The sequence below is a fragment of the Crinia signifera genome, chromosome 1 (assembly GCF_055691185.1).
Source record: "Crinia signifera chromosome 1, ASM5569118v1, whole genome shotgun sequence".
NCBI classification, from domain to species: Eukaryota; Metazoa; Chordata; class Amphibia; order Anura; family Myobatrachidae; genus Crinia; species Crinia signifera.
In genome coordinates this window covers 399,482,359-399,509,282 of record NC_139217.1, presented here as the reverse complement: position 1 = coordinate 399,509,282, position 26,924 = coordinate 399,482,359, and the positions used below count along the sequence as shown (strand labels likewise).

The window sequence follows — 26,924 nt, the reverse complement described above, 5'->3', positions numbered from 1 at the left end:
AGACATGAGGCAGCGCATGACTTAGCCCACTGCAACAGTTCTCCAGTCTGCCAGTCAAAATGAGGGTTATGCAGTTTTAACCAGGGCAAGCCGAGCACCACAGGTGCCAAGGGACTATGGATAACGAAAAATTCTAACTTTTCAGAATGGGTAGAACCTATGTTTAGGTCTAGAGGCACGGTATGATGGGAGATCAGTCCCTTAGGGAGAAGACTACCATCCAAGCCAAAGACAGATAACTCGGATGACAGCGGGACTAGTGGAATAGCAAAATCGTGGACAAACCGGGAATCGATAAAATTCCCAGCCGCTCCACTATCCACAAAGGCTTGAGATTCCCATCGTCGAACCCAAAGACCCAAACATATTAATAATAAAAGCAAATTATTGGGAGACAACCGAGATTGGCCTAAGAGGATTCCTCCCCTAACCCCTAGGCCTTGTCGTTTCCCGGACGCTCCGGGCATGTACCTACAAGGTGCCCCTTACCCCCGCAATAAAGACACAACCCCAAGGAACGTCAGCGTGCCTTCTCATGATTAGACAAGCGAACAACCCAATCTGCATTGGTTCTTCAGTCTCACCCACTGACTCTCTACCAGCATCAGAAAGAGGGCAGGAAGGCAACTCTAGCTCGGAATGCCTCTCCCTGATGCGCCTGTCAATACGAATTACTAACTGCATCAAGTCATCCAATGAGGCGGAGGCCGGATACTGCACAAGGAAATCCTTGACCTGATCTGCAAGGCCAAGTCGGAATTGGCTCCGCAGTGCAGGGTCATTCCAAGTAGTATCCCCAGCAAAGCGACGGAATTCAGAGCAATAAGCTTCCGCAGTACGGCGACCTTGTCTTAATGCTGTAATGTGAGCCTCTGCGGAAGCTGCCTTGTCAGGATCGTCATAAAGAACCCCCATGGCCGTAAAAAAAGCATCCACGGTCCTGAGCTCTGGGCTATCTACCCCTAACCCAAAGGTCCAGGTCTTTGTATCCCCTTGAAGCAGGGAGACCACCAGACCAACCTTCTGAGTCTCGGAGCCAGAGGATAAGGGATGGAGACGGAAGTAAAGTTTGCAGCTTTCCCTAAAATTAAAAAAACTGCTTCCGATCGCCCGTGAAACGGTCGGGTAAATTCATCTTAGGCTCTTTAACTGGTTGGGGTACGGCAGGTGCCAGTCTTCTAACCTCCTCCTGTGTCTCGACCCCCAGGGACAATTCCACCATCTGCTGGGTGAGGAGACGGACCTGGTCAGAGAGTACCTGAGCAGGATTTCCTGCCGCAGGGTCCATGACAGAGAGGAAAAAAAAATCTACAGTCTCTGAAGGACACTACAGTGCAAAAAATAAAAACAATGAGCCTAGACAGACTCAAAAATCTTCCCTTTCTACCTTGGGTCTTTGGGCCGGTTATAATGTAAGGGTTTTGGGAGTGTCCCCACCAAACCTAACTCCGTTGCCTGTCACTGGAGTCGACGGACATGTGCAGGGCTAGGCTTCGCCTGTACCCGTCCCGGCTGTAAGGGCGAATTAGGTTCGCCCAGACTCCGTTACAGGCAGGTCTTATGTACAGACAACACGTCCCCCGAGGCCAGGAGAGAGCAAGGGGACAAGCTAACTAATTCCCACAAGAGACGGGAAACTCCTAGAAACCCCCAAAGGGGTAACAACAGAAGGAGATAACTTCTGGTTGAACGCAACAATGCGTGACGGTGGTACTAATGAAAATAGGCAATGGCAACAATGCGCAGAAGATCGTATATAAAGATTATGGCAACAATGCTCAGAAGATGAAATATAAAGACAATAGCAACAATGCTCAAAACATGATATATAAAGACAATGGCAACAATGCTCAAAACATGATATATAAAGACACAGCAGGAGAAATACGCAGGGTGACCCCTGACTTATCTGGGAGGTGACAGGACCACAGACAAGGATCTCCAAACTTCTAAGGATGGCAAACTCAAGAAGTAAGGCTGCCCACGGACACCAGGAACAACTGTAGCACGGAACCAGCAAGACAAGGAAAACTTCCCAGCAGGATCCAGGACCAGGAACACGACTTAAGCACAACAGACAAGACGCTATAACCGGCGCCTGTAGGTCAGAGACGCCGGCTTTTATTTGAACTTGCCGCCCTCTGTGGTGACGTAACGTCCGGTCCGTCCGGCAGAGTCTTTCCCGTGCACAGACAACGGAAGTTCGGGGCGTTGCCTAGCAACGTCCCCGACGCTTCCGACTGACGTGCGCCGGAAGAAGATGGCCGCCGTCCTGGCAGCGCAGAAGCTGCAGAGGGACCCGGACGGCGTCGGCGCCCAGGACAGCGCCTAACAGCGAGCTTTGTTGATGTGTGAAACCTCTAAGTTTACAATTTGTTCTGTCAATAAAAACTATTTTTGATAAGAACAAAAGAAAGTAGTGGAACAGTTTAAAGAAAAATGAGCTGTAAGAGGCCCAAACAAATCTCAAAACCAAGTCTCATGTAAATGGAGAATCTTGAGTATCTAAGTCTTTATTAGGAAAGAGTTGATCTATTATGCTGGATTTATTTATTAGACTTATAAACCAGGGAGTAATCTATATAATTACATGCATTGTCATTTATGGTGACTTAATTTACACAATATAGCATCTACTGTATGTGATTTATTATCCTGTAAATGTAACTGTACTGATGTCATCTTCTACTATAAAGTACACTGATAAGTAGGGATGCCAATCCCGGGGCATTTTTTTCAATCCCGGGATTGAAAAATGCTCAATCCCGGGATTCCCAGGATTGGCATCCCTAGTTGTGTCAGGCGTGTCTCATACCCAACCCCACACCGGCTGACCCGCACATTTACTTACATTAGCGGGCGGGCGGCCGGGAGTGGGGGTTCGGAGGTGCACGGTGCCTCCAGGCTTGTGCACCTCCTCCTTAGCAGACAGCACAGCAGCCGGAGAAGAGGCAGGCCGGAAAGGAGGCAGGCGGGCAGAGGAGCAGAGGCGGGCGTGCAGAGGAGAGTGGAAGGGGACGCGGGCACAGGAGAAGGCTGCACCAGAGTGGGCGGTGTGGCCTGCGCAGCATTACCTCTATGGTCACGCTACGCAGGCCGCATGCAGGGGTCAAGATTCAGAAGTTTGAGCATTTTGGGTCCATCAATTTGAAAACTTATCAACCGGCAAGCCTGCCGAAAGCCCCCAGAGTGGGCTACAGGATTTGTACATGCATCACTGGCTTAAGTTCAAATGCTTCAGACAATGAAAAACTTATTTTATTATAACTAGAGCAGTTTTCTCTTTGGAACTGATACATTTTTACCAGGCCACATTTATGATATTATACTTTATTTAGATATTGGGAGTCTCACCTCCCTTCCCCATCTCGCCACGCATCGCATTGACATTGCATTGATACTATTTGCATATGTACTAACATATGCGATTAGTACCACAAAAGACATCTCTCATGAGAAGAACGTAGAGGATGGCCATGAGGGATGCTCGAGGGGGGATCTGTATTGGCTCTCTCATAATAAGGATGCGGAAAGAAGCCTTGACGTTACCCTCCACATCAAAGCCCCAGGGTATTGGGGGCTTGGTGCATATGTAACGGTGGTAAAATCACTGAAAAATAAGGGTTTATGAGATCTTGCGCATGTCCAGAGCCGGCTGGGTGGAGAGAATGTTTTTTTTTTGCAATGCGCATGTGCTGCACTGCGGAGGCGCTGAAAAGGTGAGCCGTGGATGCTGGACGTAACGTCTCTCCTTATGGGCGGGGCGGGGGGGGGTTAGTACACTTAGCTGTAATGGGTACCTGCTTCTCCTCATTATGCAGGAGAAGCGGGAACTGTTATTTTTAAAGCGTAAAAGCACTATTAATACATCTGCCCCATTACATGCAATCCCAGCCAAGCCTACCTGGCTCAGAAGCAATTCAGCAGATTGCTTCTGCAGCTGGTACGACTCGCAGTCTCCGGTGCGATGCCCACAGGACCCCACTTCGCATGGGACCTGCTGTTAATCACATGCAATTTGGCCGCTTTTAATGCAATTGATCGCAGCATGAAAAAGGCCCAAATTGCATGTGAATCGCCCTTGTGTATGAGGCCTTTAGAAACTGATTGGTTGGGTAGTTTATCCCTCTCAATTTTATCTGTCCTCAAACGTTGATAAATACCCCCTAAATCTTAATAAAATTAGTAAGGTAAAAGAATAGAAAATATTTCATTTATTTAGATAAATTGTCTCCTTTATCTTACATGAACTTTTTTTTTTTTTTACTTCGATTACAAACATTCAACAATGTTTCTTGATGCTGATGGTTCAATTTTCAGATGATGCGTTCTATTACAGCATAGTAGAAGACGGATGAAGATATAATTGAATCCTGATTTCAGTAAGAGGAGGAGGTGTAACGAAGTCCACGATACAGACTGACAGCAGCTATGAGCCCCTCCTCTGCAATGTACCATGCGCTGTTCAAAAGGGCAAATTTAGCATTTGATCTGAAACATGCTGTACTATAATAATGCAATAAGTAAGACAATGCAATTTATCTAGGAGGTTCCGTTGGTGCCAAGGCAGGGAGAAAGCAATAAAACCTGGCTACAAGAATTACGGCTGATAACTTCTGTTTCCTCCTAATCAAGTTAACACGGTGCCCCTCTGCTATTGTGCTGAAAGGCACGGTTACATAGGAGGGCACGTGCGCGACAAGTCAGGTATAAGTGTACGCCTGTGTCTGTGTAACCCTGTTATAGGCACAAGATAAAACATTGCATCTTTGTTTTTTACCTCGTTTATTCCATTAGAGCAGATGTAAGCTGTAAAGCAACGCCAGATGGCTGCCCTTCTATGTACAGCACACAGACACAGTGGAAACATTTAGTACACAGCAAAAAGGACACCAATATATTTTACCTGAACTTTATGGGGTTTATGGGAGTTCTATTTCAGGTGGGATGTTGCTTTGAGCAACCAACCAGATGCTATCTATTATCTTCTAGAAGGCGCTAAATAAATACGTAGATTCTGATTGGTTGCCCATAGCGGCATCCCAAATGAAACGGAACTTCATTCTACATAAATAAAACCCTATGTATCTCATATACATCTTATAATAAAAGATGGGCTCATTATATACATTAGGAAGCTCTACGCTTAAATTCTCTTTCTATTGCAACCCAGGGATAGCTGCTGCACAGCAAACCGAAAACAAATTCCTAGTATACGCAAGTATACCTGGCCAATAAAGCGGATTCTGATGGGCGACCTGCTATTTTTTATTTGCTGTGGAAATAAAGGATTTGCATTTCATTAACAACCAGAATAATCACACTTTAACCCTTTGAGTGCCATCTCTGTGAGAGAAGTTCAAAGTATCCGCTAAAAATGCCAGCCTTGCTCACACTTGTTATATAAATTCAAATAAAAAAATGTTATTTAAAAAAAGATTATATTTCCTATATAAAAAGGTTAACATTTCAGGTCATTATGATGAAAACAAACATTTGCAAGGCAATTTTCACACTTATTTAGACAAATTCACTTGGCACTCAAATATAATATTTCAAAAATGCACATAATTTACTCATATGCAACAATATTAAAAACATATGGTATAATGTGCCCAGTTGCTTCAGATAGCGGCGCCTGCGACGGTGGTGGTGGTGGTGAGTTGCACCAATCCTAAAATCAATACCTGTAAATATGACCGAATAATCGTTCCCTCTTCATTGCATTACCTTTATTAGTCAGGAATGATAAAATTACCAGTCACAGACAATCATTTCAGGCAATCAGTTCCCGAACATGAGATTCCAGCCTCATACTATACTAGTTGTGCACTTACCCTGGGCTTCATGTAGGTCTGAATACTTTCCTAAATCAGGAAAATCTCCCCTGAGCACCGAGTCCTCCTAATATTGCACAGACTTGTAATGAATAATGCAGCAGGCGGGATTTTCCTCACACGCAGCTCCCTCAACACAAACACTGAGTCTGGGAGAAGTTGTAGGAAGCAATCAGATTTACACACTGAGCCACCCTGCAGCCAACTTCCTAAAAGGAAACCTGAGAAGTCCCACCCAGAAATCTTACAATTGCAGTGTAACCGTGTACAAGGCGAGCAAAGCTACAGTTCTGCATAATGAGCAAAGGATTTGTATAATGTCAGAGCCTGCTATATACTACGTGAGGGTGATCTGCTCTGGGAAATTAGTGCATCTGAGTCATCTTCTTCTTTCCATACCTAGTACAATGATGACAGCAGCTAAGGGGAATAGAAACATTGTTTGCTGTAAACACTCAGACAATGTAAACTAAAAAGGAAAGTCATCTCACCATCAATATCCTCTTTCAGTCTATGGTACGTTACATATGCTGAAATAGTATCAGACATACACAGTGTGTAATGGTTAGCAATAAGGCCTCACAGTACTGAGGTCATGTTGGAGTTTGTATATTCTCTCCATGCATGTGTGGGTTTCCTTCAGGTACTCCAGTTTCCTCCCACAAACCAAAAACATACCGGGGAGGTAAATTGGCCCTAAGCCTAATGTTAATGTGTGTACATGTGGTAGGGAATACGGATTGTAAGCTCTACTAGGGCAGTGACTTGCTAAATATTGTCTGCAACGTTCTGCTAAATACATGTGCGCTATATTATTTATTAACAGTTTCTTATATAGCGCATACATATTCCGCAGGTCTTTACAGAGAATAGTTGAACATTCCCATCAGTCCCTGTCCCAGTGGAGCTTACAATCTATATTCCCTACCACATGTACACGCACACACACAGGGTTAATTTTTGTTGGAAGCCAATTTAACCTATCTGTATATTTCTGGATTGTAGGAGGAAACCGTAGTACCCGGAGTAAACCCACGCAAGCACAGGGAGAATATACAAACTCCGCACAGTTAGAGCAATGGTGGGAATTGAACCATGACCTCAGCGCTGTGAGGCAGTAATGCTAACCATTACACCATCCGTGCTGCCCCAGGCTATATAATAAAATATATAAATATACATAATCTGCATCAGAACATTGTAAATGTATTGATGACCGTTAGGTGACTTATTTATTTTATCCTTTCATTATATAAGTTGCTTTTTCTTTTACAATTCTTCAATGCTACTCAGTTATGTCACGCCAATATAACATCAAAGCAGATATAGTTTTATTACTATGAATCCAACATGGGGGTATCCTATTCGCAGCGTTACATATTTAGCAAAAATAAACTAATATCGCAATTTTATCCCGATGGTAATCATCAGGCTATCTATCCAATTATAACACAGTTTTTTCAGCTCAAAAGTTAGTTTTCCCACAAAAATACACATGATCCACTTAAAGCCGCAGACCTATGTGCGATAAGCCTGGAAAAACGCTTAGTTATCAGGGATATGGTTTCGCCTGCTTCCACAATGTAGAGCCGGCACCAAATCAGCTCCGGCATCAGGGCCAATAGGTTAGACCCCAATTTATAGAGTAGACCTAGTAGATTGCCGCAACTAATTGGATAATGAAAGTGTGAATGTGGATGCAATTTTATCCAGAGAAACTTCTGTATGATAACTAACTATATGTAATAACAAAGCAATAAAATAAACAAAAATATATTAAGGAGTCATCTAAATATGAGAAATTAAAAATTAAAAAAAATGTGTGCAATTTGCCTATCCTAAATATTTATTCATTTACCAGTGCTAGAGGTTACATCACAGTATATTACAGACAAATCTAGCGACAGGTCAGTAACACAATAGTGACTCCGGACAAAGCTGCATAACTGGCATTTCCCAAGTTATTTCCCTCTTCCTCATCACCAAACAGGAATGTACAGACAGGAAGAAAGTGTTCGCTAACACATTTGCCTGAGTAAGTGACCGCCACAAACAATACCAGAACACAGACATTCTGCGAGTTTAATCAAATTAGGCTACGGTCAGATGGTATCTTCCTTTTGTAGGTAGGGCCGGAGTCTAATTCTGCTACCAGTCTGCACACACTCCCCTTTGTGTACCGGAGCTGCATCTCACCAGTGCTAGCTGATAATGATATTTTACTGCTGGAAATACCAAAAGCTACAATAAAGGACTGACCCAGTAACATGTCTGTGGTGCTTATTTCATCCTATACCCAATAGAAATGATACTGAATTGATTATGAATAGGTCTGCTGGCAAATGCAAACAAAATCTGGCCACAGATAAGACTGTAAATTGGCCCGTGGATGCAGCTAAAAACCTATCTGACCGTGGAGTGTTGGCAGAGGTTAAATCTATTTACTGTAGTAAGTGCATCAAATGGTTTCATCGAGTCCAATTGACCCTTAGGCTGATTTAGAGATTTGACTGTTTAAATATTGTGCGCTATATAAGAAACTGTTAATAAATAAATAAAATACATATATACCAGATAAATGAAAAAAAAAATTTGTTCTATCTACAGTCTGAACATAACATTCTCTGCAACAAGCCGGCTCCACTAACAGCATTTTCTGACAACGGCCTGACTGAACGTATTTTAGTGCAAATGGGTTCTGCTGACACTAGTAATTCCTGCAATATCATTAGTTATCATGGCAGTGCTCTGGTTACAATGAGTTTATCACATGCACTACTAGGCCTAGGTAATTGTAAGAAGCTCATGTTACTTATGTCAATTTACAGAAGTTTCAATTAATTTGGAGAGCCATCATGGCATCTATGTATTCTGGATGAAGCACAAGGATCTGGTGACATATAATCACTTATAGTACAAGTTATGTCACAAACGTAGGCTGCTCATACTCAGGGAATCCTGACCCTTGGCCCGAGCAATGAATAAAGGAACCTCTCTCTAATACTCCTTTTACACCAAAACGCAGAGTCGCATCTGGTTTTTGGCACCCCTGTAAGTGTCAAATAAATAATTCACCAGGAATAATTTGAATCGGTCCTGGACCACCAACCCGTGGCAACCCGGTGGTCCCTTTAACACCGGCGGCTGCCCCACCTGCACCCCCCCCCCCCCCGGGGCAGAAGCGGTTCCTACGGTGCTTGGAGATGACATCATCTCCAAGCGCCGGGACAGCCGAACGCTGCGCCGGACCCCGGATTGTCATGCTGGGGGCAACCCCAGCACCAAGGTAAGCTGCTGGGCTGCCCCCAGCCCCCATACACCCCCAGTCCTCATCCGGGAGGTGAATGGATGCCGCATACAGGCATCCATTCACCTCCTCCCTGCCTCCGCTGCTGTCTGCAGAGTACAGCAGACAGCAGCAGAGGCTGTGTGTGCCCCCCCCCCAACCTGCGGACGTTGCGGTACGCAAGTTGGGATTCCCCCCATTGATGTAAACGGATTGACCCGGCATACCCGTTTACACTGCCCTCTACCCAGGTCTTAGCCGTATTCAACCGTGTAATGGGACACGGCTTGACCCATTTACACCGCCGCTGACCCGGGTCTTTGCGGCGGTGTAAAAGGGGTATTAGTTGACCACATATGTCAAGGCCAACTGATAATATGTTATGTGCACCTAAACCTCTTCAGCCAGAAATGCCCGCTGCTACAGTTTTTTCCACCTAAATGAGGTTCCGGGTTAAAGGGTGTACAATACACCTAGATCTGGAGTTTCCAATCTTTTTCGAATCATGGCACCCTAGAGTATCACAAATTTTCCACTGCACCCCTAGGCCCCAAAAATATATATATATAAAATGAAGTACAGTAGATTGTGTTTATATGTGCTTCTTAGGTTCAGTTATGTGGGAAAGGGCAGGGTTTGCTTCTGATTGTATACATATTTATGAATGGCAGCCACCAGCAGCGGTTTCGCCCAATAAATAATTCACCAGAAATAATTTGAATCGATCCTGGACCACCAACCCGTGGCACCCCTGTAAATGTCCCGAGGCACCCCAGGGAGCCACGGCACACAGTTTGGGAACCACTGATCTAGATAGTCAATAGTTTATCATCAAACGGTCAACATGCACAAGGCCGACTTACAAAAGGTAGACACAAGCAGAAGGTCGGCATATAAATGGTTGGCACATGAAAAGTTTTAGCATGGCTAAATAGCAAAACTGTAGCAGGGCATGCTGGGATGTGCAGTTCTACACATCAGTTGGAGTGTCAAAGTTAGCCATCTCTGATCTAGACCTTTTTATTTTGTATTTTTTACTTTAGGACTAACCCCGTCTACTCTATCTTCACTCTACGGGATCCCAGAGGAATGACGCACTTGGCTGTTGCTAGGGAGAAGGGTACAACAATTGATATTTAAACACTGAAAAACCTATGAATATCATCCTAGGCTTAACAGCCATCAGCCAGTACCCTCTGCTGTGGATTATCAATTCCACGGTGGCTGAATCATACAGATACTTGGTGACATGAACACAGTTTGGCAACATTAATCTTGTGGCATTAACGATGCTTGCTGAAAGCTCTGACAGCAATATTGAGGTTTTCTGTTCCCTTCTACTGCATGCTTTATAACAAATCAATTAATCAATTACAGGTGGCGCCAAGGACGCTAGGGAACAAAGTCATTTACTGGGCATCTGTGATGAAGAGAGCTGGACAGTAACCTGGTCTTCTGCACACAAACCCATTAGCTGTACAGTGGCAACTGCTTAATACGAGCTGCACAAAGTAAGCAAACCTATTCCACTATTACAAAATAGGAAGAAATAAATAAACAATGTCTTCAGGTCCAGTTTTAGAAGACAAATGGAAACAACTTTTCTAATGCTGTGTACACACGGTGAGATTTGACATTAGATTTTGACTATAAAGTCAAAATCTCATGCAGATCTCACAGGTTTTTTACCTTGCAATTCCGATGTGCTCTCCCGTGACAGCACAAATCGAAACCCAGATAGACAGGGCAGCAATGACTATATAGTGCAAATCTAATGTAGATTGTATTGATTGTATGTAAAAAGTACAGAGATTGCAAAGATTGCATAGCACTCGAATCTTAAGTGGAATAGCAAGGTAATCTCACCGTGTGTAGAGTAAAAACTTTATTTTTGCACACATTTGCATTTATGAACAGATGTGGAGCATCCAAGTTTCTCAATATAACAATACTCCCAGCAAATCAATAATGAGAAAAAACTGTTGATAACTTGTCTGTGCTTAGTAAAGATATGCATCACGGACGCACACATACACGGATGTGTCATCATAGAACTATACTTTTTACACCATATGGCACAAGACACATGGTTGGACTTAGGTGAGTAATTTTCCAAAATTTTGAAATTTTATAATAAATGTAGGTATACTAATTACTTGGAATTCTCATTTGACATCTTAAAGGAATTAGCAAATTAAGAAGAATATTTGAAGTAACAATAGAAAAATCTGTGGTATGTCAAACAGTGCTATTTGTCACAATTTCTGTAAAGTTGTCTATGGGCACATCTAGTGTTCATTCTAGCACCCACCATATTTGAAAACCCATGCAGTTCCTCTTCCCTGCCTTGGGTGTCGCTGTCTGCTGTTGGGCTTCTAGCACAGTGTGGTCTGTATATCAGCACTGATATGCAAACCAGACCTGTGCTGGAAACACCACAGCAGACAGCGACACCCAAGGCAGGGAAAAGGAACTGCATGGGTTTTCAAAAATGGTGGGTGCTAGAATGAACACTACACATCTGTATAGACAGACAGACAGACAGACAGACAAACAGACGCACACACAAACACATACAGTATACTGTATATGAATCTTTTATGGAACTTTGCAATTCTGGTCATGGAGTAAGGTGCAAAAACCCCAAACTTAATACATGCCCTGATGAAAAGACCAACATGCCTTGAAAAGTTCACACATGTAATGTTTTCATTGCAGAATAAATTTGTTTTGCACTGGGTTGGCTGGTTTTAACATCCTTGGTTTAAACCATGGTTGAAATAATGGGTTAAACCAAATAGTTAAAAGATAATGATGTTACAGGCACAGCGCTGGGACTTCTTTAAAAGAAAAAAAGCCTTTTATACTAAAAAAAAGTGTTTTGTTTTTTTATAAAATGCTTAATGCCAATGGCATGCCCAACACTAATGCACAAAAAGTGCTTTTGTATTTTTCCATTTTGTATTACTATTCAGATTTATTAAGTTATAATGAGTAATAAGTAGGACTAATGCTTAACATTATCTTTTATTTTATTTCATCTATCGCTAAGTGTACTTTGTATGTATTAATATATACGTATCTATCTACACATATTTAGATATAATTGGAATTATTAACTGTACAAATGTGGTTTTATTGAAAGATGCTAAATAAATCAAATCACAACTTATAACATTATTAATGTTAGAAAGCATTAAAGCATAGTTGATACAGATTTCTAACACAGGGTTAGAAAATATGGTTTTATACACACACACACACACACACCCCGCCCTTCCAGTGAAAGAGTTGTGTTTTATCTGCACATCTATTTAATCACATTCCCTAGCGCATTAAATACTTTTAGACAGTTTTTTCCCTATGACTTAATCACTGGAATAACTTAATATAGAGTCCTCCAGGGAAGAATGCTTTAGAGATACACACAGTACTATTCCAATCCATTAGACAAATGCTGTACAATTGTGAGGCCTACATACTTGTTGGAGAAGATTAAAGTACTAATGAGAATCGAGAACTAACTACTTTAGATATTAAAATAATAATGTTGGTTAACAATAATAATTAATGTGACCACAAATGGCTTATTTATTGTATATTGTTCAATTCACAATCTGCTGGGCGCGGAACACCCTCTACACCACCTGCATCAGAGCAGCTGCTGATCCAGTCCATGCTGCTGGGGAGCTATGTATTATATATTTGTCAATCTCCAAAATACAATTAGTAAGCAAATAACAAAAATGGAGTGGATTGCGGACAGGCACTACTGTACCTATGGATAGTCTGATGCTTAAATCCGCCTTTTCCCCTAGATCAGTGGTTCCCAACCTGGGGTACTAGTACCCCTGGGGGTACTTTGCATACCAGTTGGGGGTACTTCAAAATAATATTGGTAATGGCGGAAGATGAAAAAAAAGGGTACTCTTTACCTAGCACGGCGCCCACGATTTTGATCGTGGGCATCGCAGGTAAAAAAATCGCGGGCATCGCGGCCATTGAATGCACTAAAAATCGGGTGCGACGCGACCGACGAGATGCCCGCGATTTCCCATAGGGAACAATGTTAAATTTCTCAATTGACCCGATTTTACTATTCAATGCCTCAATTGACACGATTTTTCCATAGGAAACAATGTTAAATGGCCCACAGAGGCCAAATAGCCACCCTGAAGTGTGAAATGGCCCCCACAATTGGTAACGTCACCCCACGATCAACGTGAACCCGAAGCGTGGCGAGCGCAGCGAGCCCGCGAGGGGCGGTGGTACGCGTCCTACGACCTTTTCATACCCCCACTATCCACGTCGGCGTGGAGTTGAGAATAGAATAGTGTAGCGAGCCACCGAGCCCGAAGCGTGGCGAGCGCAGCGTGCCCCGCGAGGGGACGCGGATACCTTCACAGGTAAACGCGTCCCTTCGCGGGCTTCACAGGTATCCGCGTCCGCTCGCCACGCTTCTGGCTCGGTGGCTCGCCACACTATTCTATTCTCAACTCCACGCCGACGTGCATAGTGGGGGTATGAAAAGGTCGTAGGACGCGTACCGCCGCCCCTCGCCACGCTTCGGGTTCACGTTGATCGTGGGGTGGCGTTAACAATTGTGAGGGCCAGTTCACACTTCAGGGTGGCTATTTGGCCTCTGTGGGCCATTTAACATTGTTTCCTATGGAAAAATCGTGTCAATTGAGGCATTGAACAGTAAAATCGGGTCAATTGAGAAATTTAACATTGTTCCCTATGGGAAATCGCGGGCATCGCGTCAGTCGCGTCGCACCCGATTTTTTAGTGCATTCAATGCCCGCGATGACCGCGATGGGCGCCGTGCTAGGTAAAGAGTACCAAAAAAAGTATTTTGATGGCAGAAGAAGAGCCATTGCCATGGAGAAGAACCATGTTTTGTCACTTACGGTTCTGTCTTCAGCATCATCAGAGTCTCCTGGTGCTTTTGCCTGACTAGCAATCCACGGGGAGCTTCCCATGCTGCCCCCAGACATCAGCAATCATCTGCCCTGTGCTGATACAGGTGGAGGAAGCAGTGGCATTAATTCTACAGGTGTTAGTGGGAACCCTGGAGAGCGACCAGACATGGAAGGGCACGATTCCTGTCCGTTACTCCTTAGTATAGGCTCACTTCCTCTCCACTCGTAAGTACTGTCTATATTTCAAATTGAGAGGAGGGGGTACTCTTCACTGAAAAGCCTAATCAAGAGGTACGGGAGAGAAAAAAGGTTGGGAACCACTGCCCTAGATCACTGTGCTGTCCCACAACTTTTATTATCTTCTGGTATTGTGGGCGAGATTCTCTATTACAGAAATGCGGTAAAAACCCCGTTATCGGGGTTTTTACCGCATTTCTGTATTCTCTAATGTCCCTCCGCAGTGTCACCGCTGCGGAGGGAATCGCCAGCAAAAGCTGGCGGTTCCCTGCAGAAGCCTATGGGCTTCTTACCGCAGCGGTGTGTGAGGGATCCGTCACGGATCCCTCCCAGCATGCCCTGCGGCCGGCGCGTCAGTCTGCGCAGACGGACTCCCGGGTCATAGACCCGGAAGTCCAGCAACGGCGCCGCATCGCAAGGGACAGCTCTTACCGCAAGAGCTGTCCCTTGCGTTAATGACCGCATATTTTAGAGAATATGCGGTCATTAGAAATGCGGTGGCCGGCGATACTGGGCTGCAGATTTTAGAGAATCCCACCCTATGTCTTTTATGTTTGTTAAGCCCAATATCATCAGAAGTGCAGGAGTCAGGCTGTGTAAAGGGATCCATCCACTTGTGCGGTTTTGGCTCTAGTCATCCAATTCCGAGTAAACTGTTAAAAAAGGGCTTAAAATCGCATGTGTTTAACCTCTGATTCCTATCCGATGTCCCTTATGCATCGGATCCGAGCCAGAGATGGTCACTGCTGCAAGGAACCATCGGATCCCGCAATGTGGAATGGAACCGCATGTGATATATTGAATGTGGGCAGCATTTGTAATACAAAAAAAGTATCCAATTATTTGTTTAGGTTAGGCACAGGAAGTAATTATAAATTAATATCATTGGAAAAGGGTGCACCACCCCTTATACCACAAAGAATAGAGCTATCATATTAGGAAACTACTGTACAGCAATCAACCCCCCCCCCCCCCTCCCTATCCAATAGGAAGTACACAGCCTGATTTTGCTATCCCGTCCCCATGCAATGAATAGTCAGGTCTATACACATTTGGACAGGGACACAATATACGTCATTTAAAAACATATTTAAGTTACAGTTATATAATGACTATGGGTTTACCAGACTATCAGCTTTTATTTGGGGGTGTTCACATCAAAACTGGTTTAGGAATTATAGCTGTTTATTATGTAATCCCCTCATTTTCAAGGGACCGAAAGACTCCTGGACAGGTCTGGGCTATTCTTTTGTCATGTCTTCAACAATTATGCAGGAAAAGGGTCTGCAGTTGATTTAAGTGTGGCATTGGCAATTGGAAGCTGTTGCTATGGCTACAACTTGTGGTAAAAGGAGCACCCAATAGCAAGTAAACCAGACCATCATTAGGGTGCAAAAACAAACAAAATCCATCAGAGAGATAACAAGCCCTTACGCCAATTTCCCAAAATATGCTGCAAAAGAAGTGGAATATTCTGCAATGGCCAATCCAATCACCTGACCTAGCATACATTTTAACCGAAGTCAGCTGCAGTAAAGGCCTGACCAGGCACAACAATGGCAGAAACTCGGCATTTAGTGGTTTTCATGGGTTCCAGGCAGTTATAATAAGGTCATACAGCTCTGGTTTTGGGCCAGAGCAGTGTAAAACACAATAGAACTGCTCCAAGGAGCAGGATATTGTTCATTTGCGGGTTGTTCAGGCCTGATCCAAAGGCTGCAAATTCGCAGGCCAGGCGACTATCAAATGACTGCGAATGCGTAAGTCTCACAGTACGCATGTGCGAGGCCACCCTGCAATAAAATTCAGCATCTTTTTTTAATCGCTAGCCGTGAGCAAGTGAATTGACATGAACCCAACGATTACTGGGAGCATCAGATAAAACACAGGTGTGCCCAGGCGTTTTCCGGGAGGGTTTGTGATATCAACTGCAGCCTCCAACAGCCTGTTTTCATCGCACTAAGTCCTGGGTTCCGCACAGACTGCACACACTGCTAAAATAATTTAATGGTGAGCGGTTGCGAATGGATTAGCAACTAATCGCAGGGCTGCACAGGGCAGGATTTCACTCTGGCTGGGCCCTGCAAATTAGCAGCAATCATATCGGATTAACCCCTTAAGTATAATGTAAGTTGTAATGCACCAGCTTTAAGTAGACTATCCAATTAATGTGACTGCGAATTGCATTGCATAATAGCATGCATGTGTGGCCCTTCCCCAGGAAAGTAGCCATGTTACCAGAGTCCCACCACAGACCGCCTAACACATGCTATAGTGGTGTATTTATAGCACTTTTTTTTAAATGAGTTAATGTAGGAAAGAGGCGGACTGTGCTGCATCCTAACAGGTTACCCACAAAGTTACACCACAGAGCCTTACTTAAAACTATTCTGAATGGACTTTTCATGTACTTAATATTTTATGCAAAGAGTTAGAAGCTATGTATCCTGTTTACAGTGTTGGCCTGAGCGTCTTTCCTCCTCACCAAATGATACAATACATCACTCAGTTTCAAAATAGCATCTACTATTTAAAGATGAACTGTAGCGGGCCATGGGATACACAGACCCTCCTGTTTGTGTTCTATCAGTCATGTAAAAACAGATGACTGCAAAATAAACAGTCAGCAGACGTCAAGATTTAGCAACACACACATATATATATATATATATATATATATATATATATATATATATATATATATATATATATATATATATATATGAAAGTATTTATTTAAGCCGCCTGGAGTGCTGCACGTCCCCTATACAATCATCTGAACATACTGTAGGTTTGTGCGGGCACCCGGCACAGGAACTGCTATACACGGAGGGCCAGATCACGTTGGACGTTATTTATATATACGCGCGCACACACAAACATCATTCAGTTACACTTCTGTAGGTATATATATATATATATATATATATATATATATATATATATATATTACACACAATTAAATGCATACATACATACATACATACATACATACAATTGGTGTTATTCAGGGTGGGATGCAAATCACATTTTTTTTATGTTCTGTTTCAAACCCAGCATGTGAGGATTTCCCTTTAAAAAACACATACAAACACCCCCACGGCTTAATTGGACAAAATACAGTAAGTTGTTCTGCCAATTAATAGTTGTAACAATCACTATAGAAGAGGTTTACAAATTACACAGATAAAAATGAACATGTTAATTTTAATTGTAAGATTTTTAGATTCTCATATTTTACTGCGGATTGGTAAGTGTAGAAACAGAATTTATAGTCAACTCCATACTTCTAGATGTTTAGTCGCTTGTGGTTTATAACAAACAGAGAATGCATTTGGGATTTACAGACCCCAAGTGAGCAATATTATAGAAAATGTGTGAGCCTTACAACGAACAGCAATAGGCCGCTCAGTCATTACAGGGAATTGTCATGCTTCACAAGCAATACTAGGTGAGAGGCAAACCTACTATTTACTGTACTGTCAGATTAGAAAGTGCTGATAAAGTGGAAGAAGTGAAGGATCAAGTATTCACACTGAAGTTGCATACACACACTAGGCGATCCACGTTGCCACCAATACTGGTAGCAGTGGAGACTCGGCGTGGTGCCGACATACGCAAATGCATAAACAGTTGCTGATGCCGGCAGAGGTGAGTGACAATGCCGGCAGAGGTGAATGACGGCTATGCTGCGCCCTCGTTATTGACCCGCTCCCTTGTTTGTGCATGCGGATCAGGTAGGTAGAGAATACATCAGTCAGAAGACAGCCTGTCACCCATACACGCTGACGCGCTGAAATGAGTCAACTAGGGGGGTTAGGCGTGGCTGCATGAAAACGCCATTGTGGCTCCATCCCCTATACCGCTCCATAAAAACCAGGCACTCCAGAGTTGGAGGCAAGGGCTACAAGGACATGATTCAGCAATAAACGTGCGATTGGGATCCCCTCAGTCCACCCATTTGTGCTCTGAAGGAAGTGGCCGAAGAAGGGGGGCTGGCGGTTGTCCATGGAGATGTTGGGGAAATTTGCTAGCTTTTCTGGGGGGCTGGGGTACCCAATTGCTGGAAGCCTCCTAGCCACTCCGGGAGAGTAGGCAAGTAAGCTGTCAATGCTGCTGCTTCTCTGCCTCTTGCTCAGCAGTGAAAGATACAGTTGGAGCCCCTCTCAAATTTGTTCCTTAGGTCATGGCTCACCATGGCTATCCTATTGTTCTCAGCAGCAATACAATACATAGAACAATACAGTAGGGGATTAGCAGAGTAATCCTATTGCAGGGCTAAATGAGGAGGGCTCCATCTGTACACAGTGCTTGTGTGGACACAAAATATATGGGAGCACTAATCCAGAGATTACACACAGTTTCTTCAGAGTTCAAATAACACTTCTGTAGCTGAAAAACAAGCCCAATGCCACACCACTGTAATGGGGCATGGAGTGCCCCATATGGGAAAGAGCAGGATTACTAAAGCAATGACTGCATTATGTGATATATTTTCATTGATTAAAGACCGCCACACAACCTAGATTAAGTGGTTATTAAAAACAAGACAGACCGTCGCTGGAGGAGAACAAAGATATTCTGCCCTCATCATGAACATGTCACGATCAACAAAATCATTGCAGGGAAAGTCTCAATGTGGAACAGCCATTCAACAGAGAGCTCGCATGTGTTTTTTATATGGAAAATCTGGGTTTACTTATTAAAGTTGTGGTAAAGATCCTATTTTAATATAACCATTATGAAATCCTTATGTGAAGAGCTGAGCAGATGAGATCTTCTACCTTAATTGCACGAGACCACAAATATGTTTGATGCTGTGTTTTCCTTTGCAAAGTTTAGGTTGCATGCATGGGAGAAAGAAGGAATGAGCCATGAAACGGGATTCGGACATTGGGACGACTTGCATTTTTTACAGTTTGTTTAATTTTTCATATCTTATTAAGACTTTACCTTCCATATGGACTATGCTTGGGAACGGCCTGAAGCATGGTGACCGAAGCAATGCATGGGAGGTTATGCGGTACACTAACTGGGGCTCCAAGTGTTCAAATCTACTAACTGACACCTAAAACTGTGAATGACTCTTGACATCCTTTTGATCAAGTCGACCCTATGCTCCGTGCCCCGGTTACAGACAATCGCTCACACAGTTCTACCTTACAAGTAGATACAAACTTTGTTTTACTCCTGGAATAATGGTTTTGGGTTTTTTACTAAATAAATGAAAAATATAGGCAGTATGAGTTTTTTCAAATTTAAACAAACTTGGTGAAAATATTTAATTAATTATTGTTGTTACATACAGTTGAATACAGCTAAGCATTACCAAATATAGACTAGGCTAGCACTCAAACATAGGACTCTTCAAACATTTAAGGTCCATACACACTGGGCAGCTGATATCTGAAACAGTACACACATACCATCGCCATGTTCTATGCATTCATAATGCCGGATTTCCTGGTATGGACACTGGCATTTGAAATAGTAGGTATAGAAAAATGCATGTATCTTAAATTCTAATGATTGTTTTGATAGTATATTAATAAAAACCATAATAGGTCTGCCTTCTATACTAATTGTATTTTAAAATGTGTTATTTGGTTGTGTTTAATTAAAGTGCGGGACTGCCTACTACACACCTAAGTCTTATTGCTAATTATCTCAGGTATATATACCTGTCCATTCACTACTGCTTGTCACCTTGAAAAAGCCGCATTGAACAAGCGAAACGTGTCGGTGAGGGGGCTCTAGCACATTACTAGCACTTATTCATCAACCCCAGACGAACTTGGCAATCTAATTGTGTAACCAACAGTGGTATTCTATTGAGGAAGCCTTGGCATCCCGGTAAAATGTATCACTCCAGCGGCTAATCCATCTACACCCTGCTGCAAAACCTTTGGAGAGGACACCAGGATTGTCACTTGTGAAGACTCCAGCGGTAAACACCATGTCCGCAAAATCGAGAGGACTCACACTCTAATTGCCGTATACTAGATCCTCCATCAGTGAGATATATACTATTTTAGTTTAAAGACGTTTTGTTACAATATTTGCCAATAACTGAGGAACGATTACGCCAGATATATTGTGCCATCCCCCCATGCCAATGTGCTGCTCATTTCAGACTTAATGCTGACAACAGTATTCATTTTTCTTGTTATATATTAATTATTAATGCTTTTTAATAAAATACCAATTATTATGTAGATAGTACCGCTTGTTTATACATGGTGTAAATGGTCAAAACCAAGCGCTGCTTTTTCCCCTTTTTTTTCCATGTTAGCTACAGTGCAGTCATCTGCTATGATCTTCAACGATCCTACAGTCCAGTATGTAATGAAAACAAAGATAAAAACTTGTATCCCCATAATGAAAATGTTCCATGAAATATTCTCCCAAAAGGAATTGAAAGCAACACATAAATAATTATTAACAGCAATTGTTTACAGCACAATCTTTATAAAATCACCATTCAAAACACCAAGAACGCTTTGCAGCTGTAATGCAGGTTTTCCTATAAGTGTGAATATAATGAAACAGATTACAGAACACAAACCGTTTTTACATCTCCCCAAGTATCTTAAATTGCTTTTAGCATTTCAAAGCTTTTAGATGTTTTAAGGGTCAACAACAGCTTCTACATGACACAGAGAAAAAGTCACCTTTACAGCTTATCTCTGTTAACAATAGAGAACGGTTTAGTCAAAAGGTAACAAAATACTGGAAATTATGTGGGATAAAATGGTCTTGAAAAGACCAGCAACGCAGGCAAGAAAAACACAAGCTTCAATGTAGCGTCCTTTCTTCCTGGAAACTAAAATACCTCATGTAGGTTTTGACTTTAAATTAATGATGCTTTCAATATAGCGTGTAGGTCGCCAAAATTTTTGGGGTACCTGCAACTCGCAGGCAATAAAAGGTTTACCCCCACCCGTAATGAGGTCTTCTTGAGTGCGCCAAAGGCGTATGTGTTTGTGAAAAGGACATGGGCTAATGTTCACAAAGTCACACACTCTAATATATCAATTTAGTAATGTTTCTTTGTGTTATGCCCCATTTTTACCATGCTGTGAGCTTGGCCATTGCGCCAGAAGGGGAACCTCCTCTATTCTGGCATCAGCCCTCAGTTTGGTATCACCTGGTGCATCCACCAATCACACACACCCTCCTCCAGCATGTACAATCTGTCAAGAGTCCCAGATACCCTCCAGCAATAATCTTTTCTAACCAGTCACACAAGCGCTGTACACTATCTCAAGCAGGGTCCAAACAGATTCTGGAATGTAATGTAACAATCCCTGTCAATGTTTCTCATAGAACTGTAAGCAAACAACTGCACGATTACTTCAAATTGAATAAACTAACACTCTGAACAATTTTTCTCAGTTGCATAATCAACCATTACCATTTTGTCATTCATAATGTAGATATGTTCCAATCTATCAACAGGCACCATGTCAACACCCTCAAAATATAGTCGCATTCACAATGTCAACATTCTCATATTCCAGGTTTTATGGATAGATGCGGCCAGGAAGAATAGGGTTAGGCTGCGTGGAAATTAGATAATAGGCACTACGGGGAGGGCTCGGGATATAAATTAGAGTAAGGAACAGAATACTTACCGGAACCCGCTCATGTCGACTTAACACATGGTAGTATAACACTTGCTACAAATGTTATAGAACATCTAGAACAGGGTTTCTCAACCATGTTTTAAGGACAGCCATACTTGAACACAGGTGGCTTAATACCTCAGTTATTTTCATGTAACCTTTTGTGCTCATTGTTAAGGTGCCTACACACTAACATTTTTAAATGATATTGCCGTTTCCGATCGTTTAAAAACTTACCATGTGTGGGCATGATGACTACCCATTGCAGGTGCCCACGAATTGTTCAGCGAGTCTGCTGATCAAATAAGCAGCCGGAAAGATGGACACCCCATTCTGCAGGATCATGGCCACATCGCTCCATGTGTAGGCATGATGAACGATGTGGCCATGCCTAGGCACCGGCATCTCCTCAAATGAATAGGGGTTTTGAAATCTCCTGCCTGCCGCCATCCTCTCTTTCTATCTGCCAGCGGCAGGGGTGCTATGGAGGGGTGACAGAGGGGTCCTTTGGGGGAGCCCGAACACCCCTGATCATGGCCACAAAGAGTAAACCTTCTAATCGTTGGCTCAGCAGTTCTGTGTGTTGTCATGATCGGGGATGTTCTGGGTTTCAAGGGAAATTGGATAGATATTGGATTGGATCAGATATCTACCCGAGTGTGGGCACCTTTAGTGTACCTTGAGGACTGAGGATGGGAAGCACAGAATAATCAAATGCAGAACTCAAGATGGAAACATTTTGCAGTGGAGAAAGGGTGACTGGATTTAACAGCAAACAATTAGGTAAGAGGGTAGAAATAAAATAAGATTTATGGTGCCTCTACAGGCTACATCATAAACAGGCAGCCTACACATGTCATTATGCAGAGAGTTTACAGTTTTACAATACAGTAATCTCAGTTAAACTTTACACGTTGATGGTTCTATGAACCAGCCCCTGTGATTGATGGGAACGCTTCAGTGCTGGTTATCGATCATTCTGCACTCACTGCCATAGAAGAAGGGCAAGGTGACTTTATGAACATTAACTCTACACACCAATCGAACATGATTTTGTGTGTAACGGGTTTATTGGTCAAATCACAGGTTTGTGGGACTTACAATATGACGGTAAAGACTATCTATAAAAAAGGTCAACAAAAACAGAACCACTGTGCACGGCAAAAAAGTGTGCTTTCCAATGTGTGACTGGACAAAATACACAGGTCATTAGAACATCTGCTGGTTATCTCGGGGGATAGTACAGAAAGGACACAAAGCATAGTATGATTTCTAACTTCCTGAGCACAGGCCCTAAAACACTGGAGACAGAGAATGCTTTGAGTACAAGCTCAGGGGGGTTATCATCAAAACAGATGCTGGGTTTCTAAACATTCCGTTTCCAAACAAATACCTGATTTCCTGCAGTCTCTTCGCTTCTAATACCCTTAAGGGGCCAACACATGGGGAGATTTGCTGAGCGTTCTGAGTGATGCTAGATCACTTAGAACATTTAGCAAGATCGCTCAGCACACAGCAATGTGTCAACGATGTGTGCCGACCGATCTGTCAGGGCCAGTATCTGCTATACTCTGCAGACAGTAGCAGCTGCAGCAGAGGAGGTGAATGGATGCCTATGTGCGGCATCCATTCACCTCGTGGACGATGGCTGGGGGTTGCACGGGGGCAGCCCAGCAGCTTACCTTGGTGCTGGGCTGCCCCCAGCATGGCGATCAGCGGTCCCAGCGGGGATGACCACGGTCCCAGCGCTTGGAGATTATGTCACCTCCAAGCGCCGCCTCCGTCTACACTGCAGGTAGGCACTGCAGTGTAAATGGGGTAAATCCCGGATCAGACCCAGCTTGGATTCTTGTTCCAAATGCCGGTCAGATCCGGGATTTTTGGTGTGAAAGGAGTATAAGAGCTATTGGTGGAAAGTTTGTTTCATTATCAGTTTGGAGTAGCTTCACAATCAGGGACTGATTCAGAAGTAGATGCTGCGCTGGTGGCTTTCACATCTGTTTCTTGGAGTCGCAGCTACAATAATATGCAAATGTTGGCATCAGCCTACTGCTTGTGCACTGGTGTGCATCTGGAAGTAGGTGTCTCAGTCCTTACATATTCAATGTATTTCCAGGCTGTAATACAGCGGGTGATTCTTTAGAGGACACCATTGCGCACAGTCAACTCTTGGCAGGTGCAGTTACTCAGTCTGACTATGGCCTCTGCGACTACAGCTGTGCTTCTGGGATCGCAGCTCTCAGCAGCGGCAAATTTAGGGATCATAGGCACAACGTTATTGGTCGTCCCCACCCCATCAAGTCACCGATTTCCTAATGTTATGACTTCCATATTACAAAAACAACACTAACGTCATCTCTGTCCACCACCAAATGTGTTTATTAACAGTTTCTTATACAGCGTAGCAAGTTCAGTTGCACTTTACAATTGGAACTAGAGATAGAACTAACTGGGTAGTTACAGAAATGTAAGCTTAAAAGTTATTGATCATTACTCTTAGGTTTAGATTTTACAATTTTACACCTGTACTCGGCCTCTTCCCTCCCCTCCCTTTTTTTTTTTTCTTTCTCTTTTTTTCTATCTGGGACATGAGTGCTTGATACTCTGGAAGATGGAGGGAGCTGGCCTTATATATCAACTTATGTACTCTATTTGATGGCTGGCTTACTATGACTGATAGACAATATAAGCATTTTGGAGGGTATACCTCCCTGTAATATTATTTTGCTCTTATAATGATATTTTGTGTGTTAAAGCAGGAATATTGTACGTTGATATATATATATATATATATATATATATATATATATATATATATATATATATATATATATATATATATATATATATATATATAGTGAATTTCTCACTCTTTTTTTTTGTTTGTTTGTTTTGTTTATTGAATATGAGGACAATTTATAAATAAAGAGTTTAAAAAAAAAAAGTTATTGATCATTGGCCACCCTCTCCCCACACCAGTTACCAATTAAAATAATAAAGGTGTAATGACCAACAACAAAAAAAAAAAATCATCTGGCCATTGACCTAGCAGGGCTTTAATGCAAAGGGGCATGCTGTGCCGCCCCGAAGAAAGTGTCACCCCTAGGCACTTGAGAAATCCACCACTGGCTGTGACAACCCCAAAAAGTCCATAATATTTGAATTTAAAATACAGAGTGTCCCGTTTGCAACAACATCTTTGTGCATGCACATTAATTTTTTGCGCAGTTGCAAATTATTGCAGAACAATGGCATCGGCCATTAATGTGTTAAAACATCACATGAACAAATAAAAAATTGCAAAAATGTTAGAGGAATTGAGTAAATAGCCTTAAACCATTTAGTTAAAAATACACTTGCCTAGCATTACATATCAATATCAATCCTGGTATCCAAGTCTCAGGCAATCAGGATGTACCATGCACCTTAATCATCATTATCAGAGCACCACTTTAAATGAAAGGCATTTAATAATCACAAGAACATTTCTCCCAAAAAAAGATTGCTTTCTAAAGAGATGTTCTCAAGAGAAATTAAAATAAATAAAACAAAATATAGATGAAATATAGAATGTTATTTGTATGGTAATCAGGAATTCTGTTTCAAGGAATCAGTTGGAGCTACACTGTGTGTGGCAAAAAGCCATCACATATTTCAGTTATTGTTTTCAACCAGCATTTGTTAACCGAAAAATGAGATGGAAACAATTAAGTGTATAAGACCGATCTGTGCAAAACTACACTCAAAAAATAACCCCACCCAAAACATACAAACACTGAGGTGGCATTTATATTAAATCCGTTGGTACTTGTGTAGTTTCACGGCGCCAGCGTGCGTCTGAGTCGGATTCAGTATGAAATCCCGGCGGTCGGGATCCCGGCGTTCAAAATCCCGACGGACGAAATCTCGACAAGGGGGGACGTGGATCGCCCCCCCCTTGCGGGCTCGCTGCGCTCCCCACGCTACGCTCGGCACGCTAATTTATTCTCCCTCCAGGGGTGTCGTGGACACCCACGGAGGGAGAAAGTGTCGGGATTTCGGCGGTCGGGATTCCAGCGTCGGGATTCTGAACGCCGGGATCCCGACCGCCGGGATTTAAACTGCATCCCTCTGAGTCCCCTTGCGGGGCTCGCTTCGCTCGCCCATGCTGCCGGCTCAGTGGCTCGCTACGCTCGCCACGCTATTTAAAATCAACTCCATGCCAACATGGATAGTGGAGGTATGAACTATCCATGTTGGCATGGAGTTAAGTTACTTTTTTGGACATATTTGGTGGCGAGCGTACACCCGGAAGTGAAACTACACAAGTACCAATCCGTTCTCCCTACTCTTCAACAACTGCACAATCTGCTAGGTCAGAGGTCACCAATCACCGGTGGAAAGTTGGGCTAATTTTGGTGGCACCCTGGACTGTACTGAGAAACATCTCCTCAGACCAAACTATCAACAGATGATTTGAGCCGACTAGTCCCTGCCTGGTGACGCTGTGGTGTATCTAGACATGTGCCACCACAACATTTAGAGAAACAATATTGGCCCCTCAGGCGTCAGTCGCCCTATAGGACCACTACAGTCTCCGAGAATAATAATGGGTTTTGAAAGAGAATGTCCTGAGCCGAGCATAGTTTTCTATAGACCTAGGGGGGTGTACCATTCACTGTGTCAGCTAGGTGGAGGACAATGTATCTGGTATGATCTCAGTATTTCCCCTGTGTCATCCTGTGCGTCCATGCTATCACCCATCCTCAGCTGTCAACTGTGCCCCTACGTCTACTGCTACCCTGAGCCAGCTGCCCTGAATCTTTACTTCCACGGCCATCACCCAGCTGCTAGTACTTGTTCCCTTCACAGGTCCTACTATTGCTATCCTCATCAATCTGTCATGTGTGCCACTGCTACGAGTTTATACTCAGTTAGTTATGTGTTGCAACTATAAACACTTCATAGCTTGCTATGTCAGGTCCATACTATTTCCCCATACATCTGTCATGTGTGTGCCTCTACTTCACAATATTAT

General features: G+C 43.0%; 1 protein-coding gene and 1 long non-coding RNA gene across 4 annotated transcripts in view; one reads left to right on the top strand and one right to left on the bottom strand.

The window, feature by feature from the left end:
- MCC (MCC regulator of Wnt signaling pathway) overlaps positions 1 to 26,924 on the bottom strand; it is a 304,884-nt gene that overhangs the window by 182,549 nt on the left and 95,411 nt on the right. Inside the window, exon 1 of one of the 3 annotated variants that reach the window (XM_083151653.1) lies at positions 5,838 to 5,967. The exons of the other annotated variants lie outside the window; for them this stretch is intronic. Coding sequence (XP_083007779.1) covers positions 5,838 to 5,849 — 12 coding nt within the window. The 5' untranslated portion in view covers positions 5,850 to 5,967. Of the gene's footprint in view, positions 1 to 5,837; positions 5,968 to 26,924 lie in introns of those variants that run through there. 3 annotated transcript variants of the gene reach the window in all.
- Positions 1 to 26,924, top strand: part of LOC146015333 (uncharacterized) — a 77,476-nt gene that overhangs the window by 16,172 nt on the left and 34,380 nt on the right. The window contains exon 2 of the long non-coding RNA XR_014448262.1: positions 10,501 to 10,634. This is a non-coding gene — a long non-coding RNA (uncharacterized LOC146015333). The remainder of the gene's footprint in view (positions 1 to 10,500; positions 10,635 to 26,924) is intronic.